At 44.8% G+C, this 13,202-nt stretch overlaps 1 protein-coding gene across 1 annotated transcript in view; it reads right to left on the bottom strand.

Moving 5' to 3' along the window:
- Nucleotides 1-1,395: 1,395 nt before the first annotated feature.
- The window catches only part of QARS1 (glutaminyl-tRNA synthetase 1), a 296,102-nt gene continuing 284,295 nt past the window's right edge, over nt 1,396-13,202 (bottom strand). The window contains exons 21-24 of the mRNA XM_085624343.1: nt 8,322-8,449; nt 5,880-5,946; nt 5,266-5,391; nt 1,396-1,908 (exon numbers count right to left, since the gene is read on the bottom strand). Coding sequence (XP_085480469.1) covers nt 1,858-1,908; nt 5,266-5,391; nt 5,880-5,946; nt 8,322-8,449 — 372 coding nt within the window. The 3' untranslated portion in view covers nt 1,396-1,857. The remainder of the gene's footprint in view (nt 1,909-5,265; nt 5,392-5,879; nt 5,947-8,321; nt 8,450-13,202) is intronic.

Here is a 13,202-nt window from a genome sequence, read left to right as displayed (position 1 = left end):
ATACTAACCAGAGAAGGAGTCACCGACCTCGTGACTCCCAAAGACTTTCCAAGAGGAAAAACAAACTGCAAACATCCGGGCCCAACACCAGATGGCGATCTATGCACAGTGTATAATCTGCAGCTCATATGCCTCGAACCATTATTTACCTCGCGCCGCTGCTTTAACCCCTTCGACGCGCATGACGGAACGGTTCCGTCATGCACGTCGGTTGCGCTGTGCGCATGACGGAACTGTTCAGTCATGGCCCCGCCCGCGCACGGAACCTTCAGCGTGGCGCGGAAATCCGCGCCGCGCTGAAGGGGTTAATAATAATAAGCCAGTGAATTTTCCATAGAGAACAGGGATCATTACAATTCTCTCAGGACCACTGAAACTCTGCCCTGCTCGAAGCACCTGCTTACCACAAGAGAAGACTACAGATCCACTGATTCGACCCAGTGCCAGGCACTCCTCGGGGAAGGCCGTTGATAGTCCACAGCTCCATTGTCTTCAGGACTTCACTGCTGGGAGGTAGTTTTTAAGTTCTTCAAGTCAGGCATGCAATGCATGTCTTGTTAGCGGACTTCATTGCTCCAATAGATGCAGACCACTCGCTTCTTTTGCCTGACAATCACATTGATCAGTTCCTGGAGGTGACTGGGCAAGCTCTGCTCCGGTCCATGCCCCACTTCAGTTCTCAAACTAAGGTGGAGCCAAGCTCTCAGGCTCCCTGCGGAGGCTAACTTATTTCTTTCTTGTTCCCCAAAATAGATTGATTAGGGCCAATGCATCACATTCTGGCTGAAATCTAATGACAAATACCCCATATGATTGGAGCCATCTGCCTACATCACCTCCTTAATCAAGTGATGAAAGCACACAAAAAGTCTCAAACAAAAATAGTGCTAAAAAATCCATGCAAAGATGCACCCCTTTCTGTCTTAGCCATACTTTAAGGTAAAGGGCTATACAGCAGTGCTGTGGTATGCACCCGGTCAGACTCCCACACACAGAACTGCCAAACATTGTGTCATAGAAGGCTGAGAAAACAATCTTGTTCTCTTAGTAGCACAGAATGGGCATGTTAGGTGATATTCAACACTCGCAAACAATCGTAATAAACATACCAGCCGGGTTTACAAGTGTTTACATGATTGGGGCCACACAGAGTTACATGTGATTGGCCAGTCTGCAGTGATAGACTGAGCAAAAAAAGCAAAGAACTAAACGTTTGGGGAACTCAATTTAAGCATTTCAGTCATCAGTTTTGTCTTTACCTCTTTCATCTTAGTCAAAAACTTCCATTGGCGGGTGTTTCACCAAATTCAACAGGAGTCACTTGCACAAGGGAGGCCAGGCAACTGGCCATCACGACCCTAAAACCAAAAAAACTAACACAAAGTGGTGGTCAAGTACAGATCAAATCATCCGGTTTTTATGGGCTGTGAAAATGGTTACAAAGTAGTTGTTGCAGGCTGCATTAGTGCAGATAAATAACAAGTGTGGGCCTAGGTATACGACATACTGCATTAAATCGCTTCAGACATACATGATGCATCCAAGAAGGAAGCCAGAGTTCCCAAGCAGCCATTACATTCCACAAGCAATGGAAAACCACTGTGCTATGCTGTTCAAAAATCAACACTAACAGGGTTTTTTTTTTTTTAGGAAAATAGTGTGCCAATTTATTTCTGATTTTTAATTTAAACCACATATTTAACGTTACAGTCTTTAAGGCAATTGTGTGGCATATGGTTGAGCATTAAACCGGTTGACGTGTCCCAACCACTGGTAATACTGTCTCAGACTTCTTCGTACAAATGGTTCCTGAGTAGACTGGAATAGAACGGATGAGGCGGTGAGACGAGGTTGATGCTACACTTTCCCAGGGTCCTCTTTGAGCGTCACCGTCCTGTTGAACACCATCTGTTGGAAGATCCAGGAGAAGAGAGATGAGAAGAGTTCATGGCAGTTAGCAAAACAGAGGACATTTCATTACAATTCGGGTGTGATTGGGGCCTGTCAGATCTTGCCACTGCAAACCCTGTGTTTTGGAAACAATCCTCTATCCGCTTCTGGACTGATTAATGGACCACTGAGACCGACTGCAAGTCATCCAACGCCTTTAACATCAGTTCTAATAGGGGTGGGGGGGGGGGGGGGAGGGTGGAAATACATGTTCTCAATAGTACTTAATACTGCAGTTTTGAGGCTTCTAGGCACTGTAATCTTGTGCAGTAGAAATTATGAAGTCTATGACAGCAGTCTGTGTGTTGAGGCGCACATTGAGCTGGGTGGCCACTGGATCTCCGTAGCACAAATACGCATTACTGCCTCCAACTGCTGGCATTAACAGCCGTCATTCATTTCCTATATTTAAGGAGGGGATGGTAATTAAAAGAAGTATTGCCTTGCAGATAAGGTTAATAAGGCTATTAGCAATACACTCTTGATCGTTGAATCCCTCACTGTAGAAGGAGGTAGGACTCCTAACACTGTAGCAGCACTGCTGTGGCTCAATGACTGCTAGACACTCTTGCTGGGCTGGCCCATCCTGTTTCTTCACTAGGAGGTAAAGTACGCCAAAATGGCAAATAGGAAATACAAATAAAGGCTGGTTTATTTTCTCCTACTTTTCAATTGTGGTTATGGCTCACGTTCCCCCTTGTTGATGGAAGGGGAGAGGTCTGCACTGCAGAGAGAAGCCGGAGCTGTGCCGCTTCAACTGTACTGGGGATGTTCGTCCCCTTGCGGGGGTGTACTCGACTCACCGCTCATGGACGAGGAAATGTTGACTCAAAGGACTGAGGTGCCAAAGAAGGAAACCAAAGCTAAGCAGGACATGTCAGAGGGGCAGGAAGCTACCACTGAATACTTCCAGGGTAGGCCTATAATGGTAGTTGTAGTGCATTAAAGGAGCATTCTGATTGGCTGCCAGGATCCCAATAGTCCATGGAGAATGCTAACTTTATGTGGGTGTTTGGTACTACAAAGAACTATTGCTCCTGCATAACTTCACAACTTCAGACTGGTCTCTACTACAGGACCATCGGAAAACATAGTTTAAACCACCTTGTGTCACCGTATGTTACGTCTAAAAATTTGCTTGAGAGCCCGCAACATGTACCTATAAAGCTCACTCACACATTCTATTGGGCGTTGTTAGGAGATCCTTGCAGGAGGACATTTCTTCTGAATGTTCAATCTCCTTCGGCCACACAGGCCAGTAGGATCAAACTAGGGGAATGAAGGAGCTTAGTGCGATGACATTCTCTGCACACACATATTTAAACCTCCAGTGCAGAATGTCAATACTACTGAACCAGGCTCTGCCACACTGGCTCAATGGTATTGGCACAGTAGAGGAACTTGTGCCATCCTCTAATCTTGAATAAAAATAAAGTCTTAGTCTTCATTGAGTTTCTTTTGCCACAATGGAGTTTGAAAGGTAATTGTGTCTTCTTTCATGCTGTATTACCAATAAGGCGGTGTCCGAGTGATCCTAGAAGCTTGGGCATCAGTGTCATGGGGTGTGCGATGGCTAGATGCCTCCCGAGACTGAAGCACTTTTGTGCTTTACAATCCTCACCAACAACCAAAGAAACTATGATGGAGTCCAGTGAGAGGTAAAAGGAATATTGACTTTGTAACAAAGTCAAACACAGCCTGCCTGTAATAGAAGAGAAAAAGCTGGGGAGCCATTTCACAGAGACCTTGAAAAGAGCAAGGTGGACACCACGATCCTCGTGTCCCAGGATCTGTAGTGCCACTTGCACCCAAATATATGTATCCTCTGCGATGGGATTAAGAGGTTGCTGGACTAGTGACCATTAGTGGCCCGTGACTCAAGCTCAAAAGGAAATGTATTAATGCCACTAATAACAGGCATGGCAAGGTTTGTCAAACCCACTGTATATCAATGGAAAGCTGCGTTTGGGGGGGGACGTGCGGGGGTGGGAGGAGGTTACTAGTTGGGGCCCAATCAATGAATCAGAAGTCATAACCAACATACAATTGAAAAACTGAGTAATAGGTTCACAACAGAAGTTGGAAAGATGGTGTCACGTAGAATAAAGACCTTTACAAAGGGTATTGCTCTCCCTTATTTGCCGTGCTCATAGTTGGCAGACTTCAGGTACACTGTAGGCGGTGCATCAAGTTTGGTTCAGATGAGATGAGGTCTAGAGAATAAACTGGCACGTCCCCTTAAAGGCCCTGAACTCAAAAGTGCAGTCAAAATGCAACCCGCGAGCAGCATATTCTACCTTTTGACAGAGTCCTACTGTCTTTCTGTAAATGAAAACATATACAGGGAACAGTGATCAGGCCTGGCATATGCCTTGTTGTACAATACTGCTATATTTTGTAGTGTTTTTGGCCTCAATGTACATTAGAAAGAATGTCTAAAGATGCTCACGCTTACTTAACCAAACATTGCCCAGGAAGTAACGTCTCCCAGGATCTCCCAATCTAGTCTATTCTGCTTGCGTGAAGTGCACCTTTTGGTGGAAATCTATTGCAGCAATATGAAAGAAAACTTGGTGAGGAACTTTGTGGCCCCCACCTCTCAAATGGTTTCTCATGCGAGGGAGGTGAAATGCTCCCTTAGCACAAATTAGCCCAGCCCTAACGTGGCTAAGGTCAGTTTGCCTGTAGGTATTAAGGCTTTTTTGGGGACAAAAACAATGCTTTAAAAGGATTGTGTTTAAACAACGGGGGGTTGGGCCTTTTACATACTCGTCAAATGTCAAGTGTGCTATTGAGGTTTTGTTGAATTTTTATACTTATTGTTTTTCTCTATGACATGAGTTAAGTGTTCACCGCATAAGTTCTAAAAGTAAATGAACAAAGAAAAAGGTGTAATAGACACCAAAACCACTCTAGTTGTTAAAAAGTGTTTTTTTTTTTAATGCATTAATCTAAAACACATTTTCTGTTCCAATTTAAGGATTCTGGGCATACAGTGGAACATGTCATGAAAGACCCACTTCTATGCCATCTACTATCCATCTGTTTCACTGATATCAGTGAGGGCCAAGGCCACAGCTGCAGAAACAAACAAGGTAATAAAAGTAATCCAAGTAAACAGAGTTGGAGTCGCTGCAGTAGGATGTGAATAATGCAGACATGATAGGCCTTTTCATCAATATTGGATATCAATTGTATTGGAGATCAATATCTATGCATCGTTGGGCATTTCAACAGAAGAGTTCACTCGTCCTAGAACTTCAGCAACGTAAAACAAAGCATTGAATAAAAATTAAAAAAAATGAAGTGTCTCACCTTCCCCTCAGTGCTGTCTGGGTCCACAGAGAAATATCCGAGACGTTCAAACTGGAAGCTATCCAGGACTTTGGCATTCTTCACAGACTGGTCCACCAATGCATTGTGTATAATCTGCATAGATTGCTGGAAGTAAAACAAGAGAATGACGTGTGATGGATGCAATGCCAGTTCAAGAGCTGGGGGGAAGCTAGCCTGGTGAGGTAGCTGCATTCTGCTAAATTCTGGTTGCAACCCACAGGTCACAAGTTTTAACTAAAGCAGATGGCATTCATCTTCCAAGAGTCAAAAATAATGAAATCTGGAGAGCTGGAATAACAGCTCCTCTTAATATATGTTAATGTGGACAGGAGGAAAGTTTAAGGCCTCAAACACCATTATTTCCAGAACTCTGACTCCCCATGCAGCACAAGAGCAACAGACCAAGAACAAAAAGTCTGCACATGAGAAATGGAGGTCCAGTGTGATTCAAGATTAAACCTGGTGGTCTCCATCAACAAACTGTGAAACAATGTTTATTGAAAGCCGTGGTCAGCAAGATTAACGACTTTCCCCAGAAATAAAGCCACACTTCCAAGAAGTACACACTACACAAACCCCATGTTCTTACTCACAGGGTTAAGGTCACTCAGGAATCCACCGGGAACCTCCGAGGGATCCTCTGGATTCTTATGCAGGAACCTGAAATAAACCACAGCAGCAGTTTACAAACAGAACCCACAGGCTGCGATGACAAAGTGAAAACAAATCTTCCACTGCACATCATTTGACTAGCCTTTAAAGTGAAAAGTGTCATGATAAAATGTCAAAGTACTAAAGAGCTTCTAGTCTCCTCCCCTTCTACTGGCTTCATAGCAGGTCAACTCGCCACTTCCATTCCAAGTGTATCTCCCCTGTCCCCTTTTCGTACATGGCTCCCCTTCTCCACAGTCACAAAGCCTCCTCTCCATCTCCTGATCATCAATAGAGGGCTCCTTTTCTCAGCACTCCTAGAAGACTCCCTGTCAGATTCTAAAAGCTTCAATTCTTCACATTCAGAGGAGGCTGATCAATGGTTTCCAAATACTTAGGTTAGCTTCTCCGTGATCTCAGAATGTTCTCCTTCACGTCCACACTACCCACATTGCACTATCATTTATAAATCCCACAAGACTCCTTCTCAAGATGGCCTTCTCCACACTGGATCCCATGTCCTAAATGTGTTTTGTAGGCCCCATTTCTTAAAAAATGCTCAGATATATCAAGTCTCCTCATTTGTAGAGGGCTCCCAATCTCCAAATGTTACCTGGTTATTTCTTCTTACAGTGGGTTTCTTTTGCCCACTCTTAGAATGGTCTCCATTGTATTCTATCCTACGAAAAGTCCCTGCAGCTTCGCTTTGGCTCCAATGAGGATTGTTGGCGGAGCCATCTTCATAAGGGTTCCAGACTAGGAGAGAGGTGCATCAAGTATGGCCAGTAAGAGAGATTCCTACACCTTGATAGAATTAAGGTCACGTGAACCTCATCTCAGTCTTGCCATCCCTGCATATTTTCATACATCTAGAGAGAGGGGGGGGGGGGGGGGGTATTTACCTATACCCAACAGCCTAGAGAAAGATTCAAACATTTCTTCTGCAGAGAATTACTTCCAGCCCACAGATTTACAAACAACCCAGTCTACAGGTAAAGCAAGAAAGCCCAAAAAATTGACCACTTCAAGAAAGCACACTTTGGCTTAGAAGTGAGCTCTGGGATCCCACGCCCTTGATGGTGGCACTCCACTACCACAGCCTGAATGTCACATCTGGACCACCATTGCAGCACTTAAACTGACACTGAAGTACTGTTAAGTCTGCAAAACAAACTGAAGTTCTATAAAAATGTTACGACTAACAAAGGTGTGGTGAGAACCTAGTTGCATTAAGAACTGATAAAGAGGAATAGGCGTCATATGGCTTATAGTGACAGCTAATCATCAATTGTAGGAACTTCCTACTGCCCTTGGATCTCTCCCAGGATGTAGCTCTTCAATCAAACGAGCTTGGCCAGTGATTTTCACGCAGAGATAGTAAGGTCATAATTTATGCTGATCTACTTATAGAAGCTCAATGCGAGCCTGAGGGCCAGCCTGTTCTGCTCCGGACATTCACATACATGGGGAAGTAGGAACCTTGCCAGTGGGACTGAAAGTTAATCATCGTGTCTCTTTAAGCAGTTAGTTGGTACATATGTTTGCAATCTGAATGATTTCTCTTCTTCAACTCTGAAGAAGGGCCATGTTGAGGGATCTGAATAGAGATTCTCCCTTCATAAATTTTGAAGAATCCAGTTCAACAATTAGTAGGTGAGCGAATATAAACATTCCACCAAAGAAGCAGATGCCCCACAAGGAATCAGACTGGGAGTCCTGTTTGATCAGGATGTCTTTTCAGGCCTCAGACAACTTCATTTAGTTGTCAAAAGAAAATTGGACCAAGGTGAACACAGAAACCAACTGGACCAGTTAAATGGGAGGATTACAGTCAGACTACGGGTTTAAAATTCATACATGTTTATGCAATCCAATGTGTGGGCATGTCCAGGAACTGTGTGTGGCCTTCAGACCACAGTAAATTACACTGGGCCTGATTCACAGAACTAATCTGAGACAAAATTCTAAACTTACTGCTTTTGGTATTCACAGAAGGTATTTAGTAGTAGTACTACTACTAAATGCCTTCTGTGAATAAAAAAACGTTTTAAGTTTAACTAAAATTAGTAAGTTTAACCAAAAGTAGTCAGTGTATTCTGTGAATACCAAAAGTAGTACGTTTAGGATTGTGTCTCAGATTAGTTCTGTGAATCGGGCCCACTGTGTTTTGCACCGACAGCAGTGAGCACATCCCATTCCCACTAACTAGTTTTTTTAAATTAGTTCTCCTTGGAGATTTGAGTTTCCAGCCAATCTGTCTTGCCAGCTAAGCAACTCCAGTTATAGGAACTGAGCACCTCACCCGTGAAATAACAATTTACATTCTTTCCAACACAATCTGTCACACTGAAGCCAGCCCCCCACCCCTTGCAGCCCAGGCTTACAGTCTTTCGTAGAGTCGAACTTCACAAGGCAAAGGATCAGACACCCAGTGGATGAAGGCTTTTGGTTTTGCGGAGGCATCAGATTTGGTGCAGGTCACTTCCAGCTCTGTCACTTTGCCGGTTGCATCCTGTACGGAGGACATGGCTTCGTTAGCACACAGCATGACAAAAATAACTTGCTATCGTTTTTTTTTTTTTTTATGTACATTGCTTTCATGTAGATTGGTCTACTGAAATAACCCCATGTGGAAATACTAGCTGCTAGTATATTGTATTTCAGCAATTACTCTAGATAGTGCCGGAGCGACTCTGCTGTAATCTGAATTACAGTGCTTGGAGTCATTTCTTGGGAGTACTCCGCTAGGCCGGCCTCCCAACTGAATTTAGAATGGTGATTGAGCCGGATGGAGGCATTCTGTCCTCAGCTGAGGGAAGTCGCTGACGTTTGAATAAGAAACAAGTAACTTACCTGTAAAAATGGTTTTGCAAGTTGGAGTTCTAGATTCACATGCTGAGCATTATTCCGCTATCTAGTTGCTGGGACCAGAAGTCTTTATTTTCATGGTATACATTGACAAAGGTGGAGTCCATATGACTCACTGCGACTTAAAAACTTATTCCCACAATGCCCCCCATTGTAACCTTAAATTTAGATGTTTTCTGCACGATTCTCCTTTACTGGGGAGGCGGGAGGGTCAAATATATCCAGAAGAACTTCAAGCAGCAAACCCACTGTCACAGGCATGTCACTTTATTTGCAGCGTACAACTCTTCTAATCTAGAGGACCATATTACCTACCTTTGGTAACACTCTTTCTGGGGGATACTCTATCCGCAGATTCCACAACTGTAAAATACTCCCCAGGTGCCAGACTGGATCCAGAGGGTTTCATACTCGTGTTCTCGCATGCTGCCAGATCTCACAGTGTGACTATGTGCTAATTTTGTTTAATCCCAGAAGATACTGAGCGAACCAACATACAAGCACCACCCCCTATGTGCTGACATCAGTTTATTGCTCAAGTCTTTCTGCGCCCTTGGACGCAGAGCACAACGCAATCTGTGGTGGTATTGTGCATACCTCAAATTAGAAGCTTTATAGATGGTTAGAAGAGACCACTTCACAGAACTGGGGAGGGGGGAGCACAGTGAGGAATCTGCTAGAGTATTTGTGAGAAAGTGCCTCTTTTGCATGGTTAGCCTCCCAATTTTTGCCTGGTTTTGAAGTGGATTCAACTGTAGTGCACAGGTTTACTGCCAATCAGCTCCCCTGTGCCAGTGCTCCTTCCCTAAAACAAACTACTTCTTCCCCTGTAAGTCCCTCATAACTGAGAGCCTGAGAGCTGAAGAGGGTCTACTGGAACCACCCTCACTGAGACCATGCCACTGCCTTGCAACCTGCATGCCCCTGTGAGGGGAAAAAACGAAAAAGTTGGCATGGCACCCAGCAGTTGACATGGCACCCTGTCTGGGTGCCATGCCAGCTAACACTGCCTGGCAGCATAGGTAAGTTACCCTTCTAGCAAGCCTCACAGCCCTAAGGCAGGGTGCACTATACTACAGGTGAGGGCATATTTGCATGAGCAGATATGCCCCTACAATATTGGGAACCCTTTCCCAATATTGTAAGTGCCAGTGAAGCCATAGAGAGTACATGAGCTGAGAATTCGACAACTCGAGTCCCACAGAATCAGAATGGCTACAGTAAATACAGGAATGTTTTGTACCCAACTACTCTTTTCAATAAACCCACACTGATGCCAGTGTGGGATTTATTGTACCATGTACCCTGAGGGCCCCCTGAATCCCTACCAACCCCGGTGTGGTCTCTGGCCAGCTGTAGGCATCCAGCCACCACCAAACATGTTTCTGGACCCCTTGGTAGAAAGCCTCTGCTCTCTGGGACCAGAAATAATGCACATCCTGAGCAGAGTACTCGCATCTCCTCCACCAGGATGGGACAGTGCTCAAAGAAGGGAGTTCCAAAGGCCTTCTGCCTTTGTAATGCAGCACCCAGCCTCTGCTGCTAGCAATAGATGGCACCTCCTGGTTTACATCCCCACTTTGTGCAGGAAATCCGTCGAGAAAATAAAACAAGCATTTGCAATGCAATAGGTCTCGTCTTTACGCGAGTTTGAGCTATTGGCATTGTAAGTGACAATGCCTTTTATTTATGTTTTGGTTTTTAAACATAAATAAAAGGCATTGTCGTTTACAATGCTAATAGCGTAAACACTCGCAAATGCGAGACTTAGTGCATTGTAAAAGCTTGTTTTATTTGCTGCTGGTTAGTAAGCTAATTAAATATTAAGATCTCGGGGCAGTGGATTAGCCGCCAACCCTCTACCTGCAGGTGCATACAAGAGTTAAATTAAAAAGCAAAAGCAAACCCTGTAGAAGTTTGAGCGTGTTCAGAAACTGAGCAGCACCTCATACTTTGCCACTTGGTAAGCGGGGCATTCTTAAATATGGGACAAGTTATTTGGGGGCAGATTAGAGTAGTATTGGGTTGCCTGTGTCGGCCCCAGCTGCATAGCATTGTAGTCTGTCTTTGAGCGTTGTGCTTTCCCTGCACTCCGGATATAGTTGCTTATATTTCGAAAAGTGGACAGGGATGCAAACTATCCACACAGAGAACAAGGAATGGGGAACACTATGGGGTTATGGGGATGGGCAGGTTTGGGGCTTGTCTGATGGCAGGTGTACAGAAGGCAGTGCGGCTCGGTCCTGTGCGCACACAATGCATGGTACCACTGCATATTACTGCCGCTCACCAAGAGATCATATCAACGCAATACGGACCACCATAAGCTCTTCCGCTCGGGCTGCATTGCAAGCTTTTAACACGGCAGAGGTGCGTTTATTTTGACTTGGGCATGGGCTGTTATTTCTTTCCAGGTAATGCGCAGGGAATCTTTTCTTTGCCTGTAACTGTGCCTGATAGCCTGCTGAATGCGTGGAGACGAACACAGGGGCATGGTAAAGAAGCAACATAGGGGCATGAGTGGAGTTGGAAAAAGAGGGTGTTGTGGCGGAACACGCCACAGAGAACGGCAAACCTGCAATGCAAAGATGCCGATCACGTGATGCCGCAATTGCAGAGGGGAAGGGCATGGAAAAGAATGGAGGACTAATGATTTAAAGAACAAACAGTCCTATCGGATGGCCGCCATGATGGAACAGGTAGGAAGAGTCAAAAGACTACCATCGCGACAGGCTTCAACAGTAACACTCTTTCAATTGTTAAAAGATTACATTATGTCTATAATATAAATGGCGAGGAAGCCCAGCCTTACCATAAGCTGGCATATGTTAGGGGAAACAGTGCTATGGGAGCGCCTTCGGTCATTCCGGCCTGCACCACCTTACACTGCACATATCGGAGGGGGGTGAACGGATTAAAAGTTGCTGCAAGCTAAGGTGCGTTACATAAAGCCGCGGGTGGTGGCATTTTACTGCCAGAGGCTCCATGGATATGTTGTGGGCAGTGCCGTACAAACAGCATGGGGCGGGGGTGGCGCGATTAGAAAACAATAACAGTGCAAATAACTAGCTGCAAGGGGTGGGAGGTGGTGTTGTGAGAACTGCACTGGGATATTAAGTTAACTGCCTGCTGCAAGGAGAGAGCGGAAAGAGAAAGTAGCAGTGAAACAAAAAAAATCCACGGGGCATGACTGGGCACTGGCTAAACAAAATGCTCTGAGTTAAATCGCCAGAAGCAGAGCTAAGGCCACAAAGGAGGGACTGTTACTGAAATGCAGCAATAATAAGGAATATGCTACTTGCCAGTATGCATCTGTTCTTGGCATGTAGAGCTGCAGATCAACACACTTTTGCATAGATCGCCATCTGGTGTTGGGCCCGGATGTTTGCAGTTTGTTTTTCCTCTTGGAAAGTCTTTGGAAGTCACGAGGTCGGTGACTCCTCCCTTGGATCGTATTGCGCATGGGCTTCGGCTCAATCCTCAGATTGTTCTTCGCCAACAGGGAAAGATGGAGCGTAGTAATAACAGTGAAGAAACCCATGTGTGTTGTATCTAAATAAGGTAGACTGGAACAGATACAGGTAGCCGGGGAGGCGGGTGGGCGTGTGTAGATCTGCAGCTCTACATGCCAAGAACAGATGCATACTGGTAAGTAGCATATTCCGTTCGAGGCATATGAGCTGCAGATTACACACTTTTGCATAGACTATATAGCAGTTCCCAACCCTAGCGGCGACCACCGGTATCTGTTGCAGTGGTTTGAAATAGTGTTTTTAGTACAGCCTGGCCCACACTAGCTTGTTGCTTGGTTTGCACATCTACACAGTAATGTTTAGTAAAAGTGTGCGGTGTTGACCATGTAGCTGCTTTGCAGATATCATCTAATGGGATGTTCCCTAGAAAAGCCATAGAAGCCCCTATCTTTCGTGTAGAGTGGGCTTTAGGGGGGGAACAGATAGCGTGCGTTTTGCCTAGTGGTAGCAAATCTGTATGCATTTTACAATCCACCTAGCTATCCCTGATTTAGAGATGGGGTTGCCTTTATGTGGTGGAGAGAAAGAGACAAACAGTTGTTTTGTCTTTCTGAAAGGTTGTGTTCTTTGGATATAGTAAAGCAAGGCCCTTTTAACATCCAGTGTGTGTAGAGCCCTTTCTGCAACAGTTTGAGGTTGCGAGAAAAAAAAAACGGTAATTCTACCGATTGGTTTAGATGAGAGGGGGAAATGACTTTGGGAGGAATTTTGGGTTGGTACGGAGGACAACCTTGTTCGGGTGCATTTGGAGAAAAAGGTTCTTGTATAGTAAGTGCTTGTATCTGACTGACCCTTCTAAGGGAAGTGATGGCTACAAGGAAAGCTGTTTTCCATGTGAGAAATTGCAGTTCACATTTATGCAAA

Source organism: Triturus cristatus, chromosome 9 (assembly GCF_964204655.1).
Source record: "Triturus cristatus chromosome 9, aTriCri1.1, whole genome shotgun sequence".
Classification (NCBI taxonomy): Eukaryota; Metazoa; Chordata; class Amphibia; order Caudata; family Salamandridae; genus Triturus; species Triturus cristatus.
The sequence above is the reverse complement of the archived record's forward strand: the minus strand, read 5'-3'. Positions and strand labels throughout refer to the sequence as shown.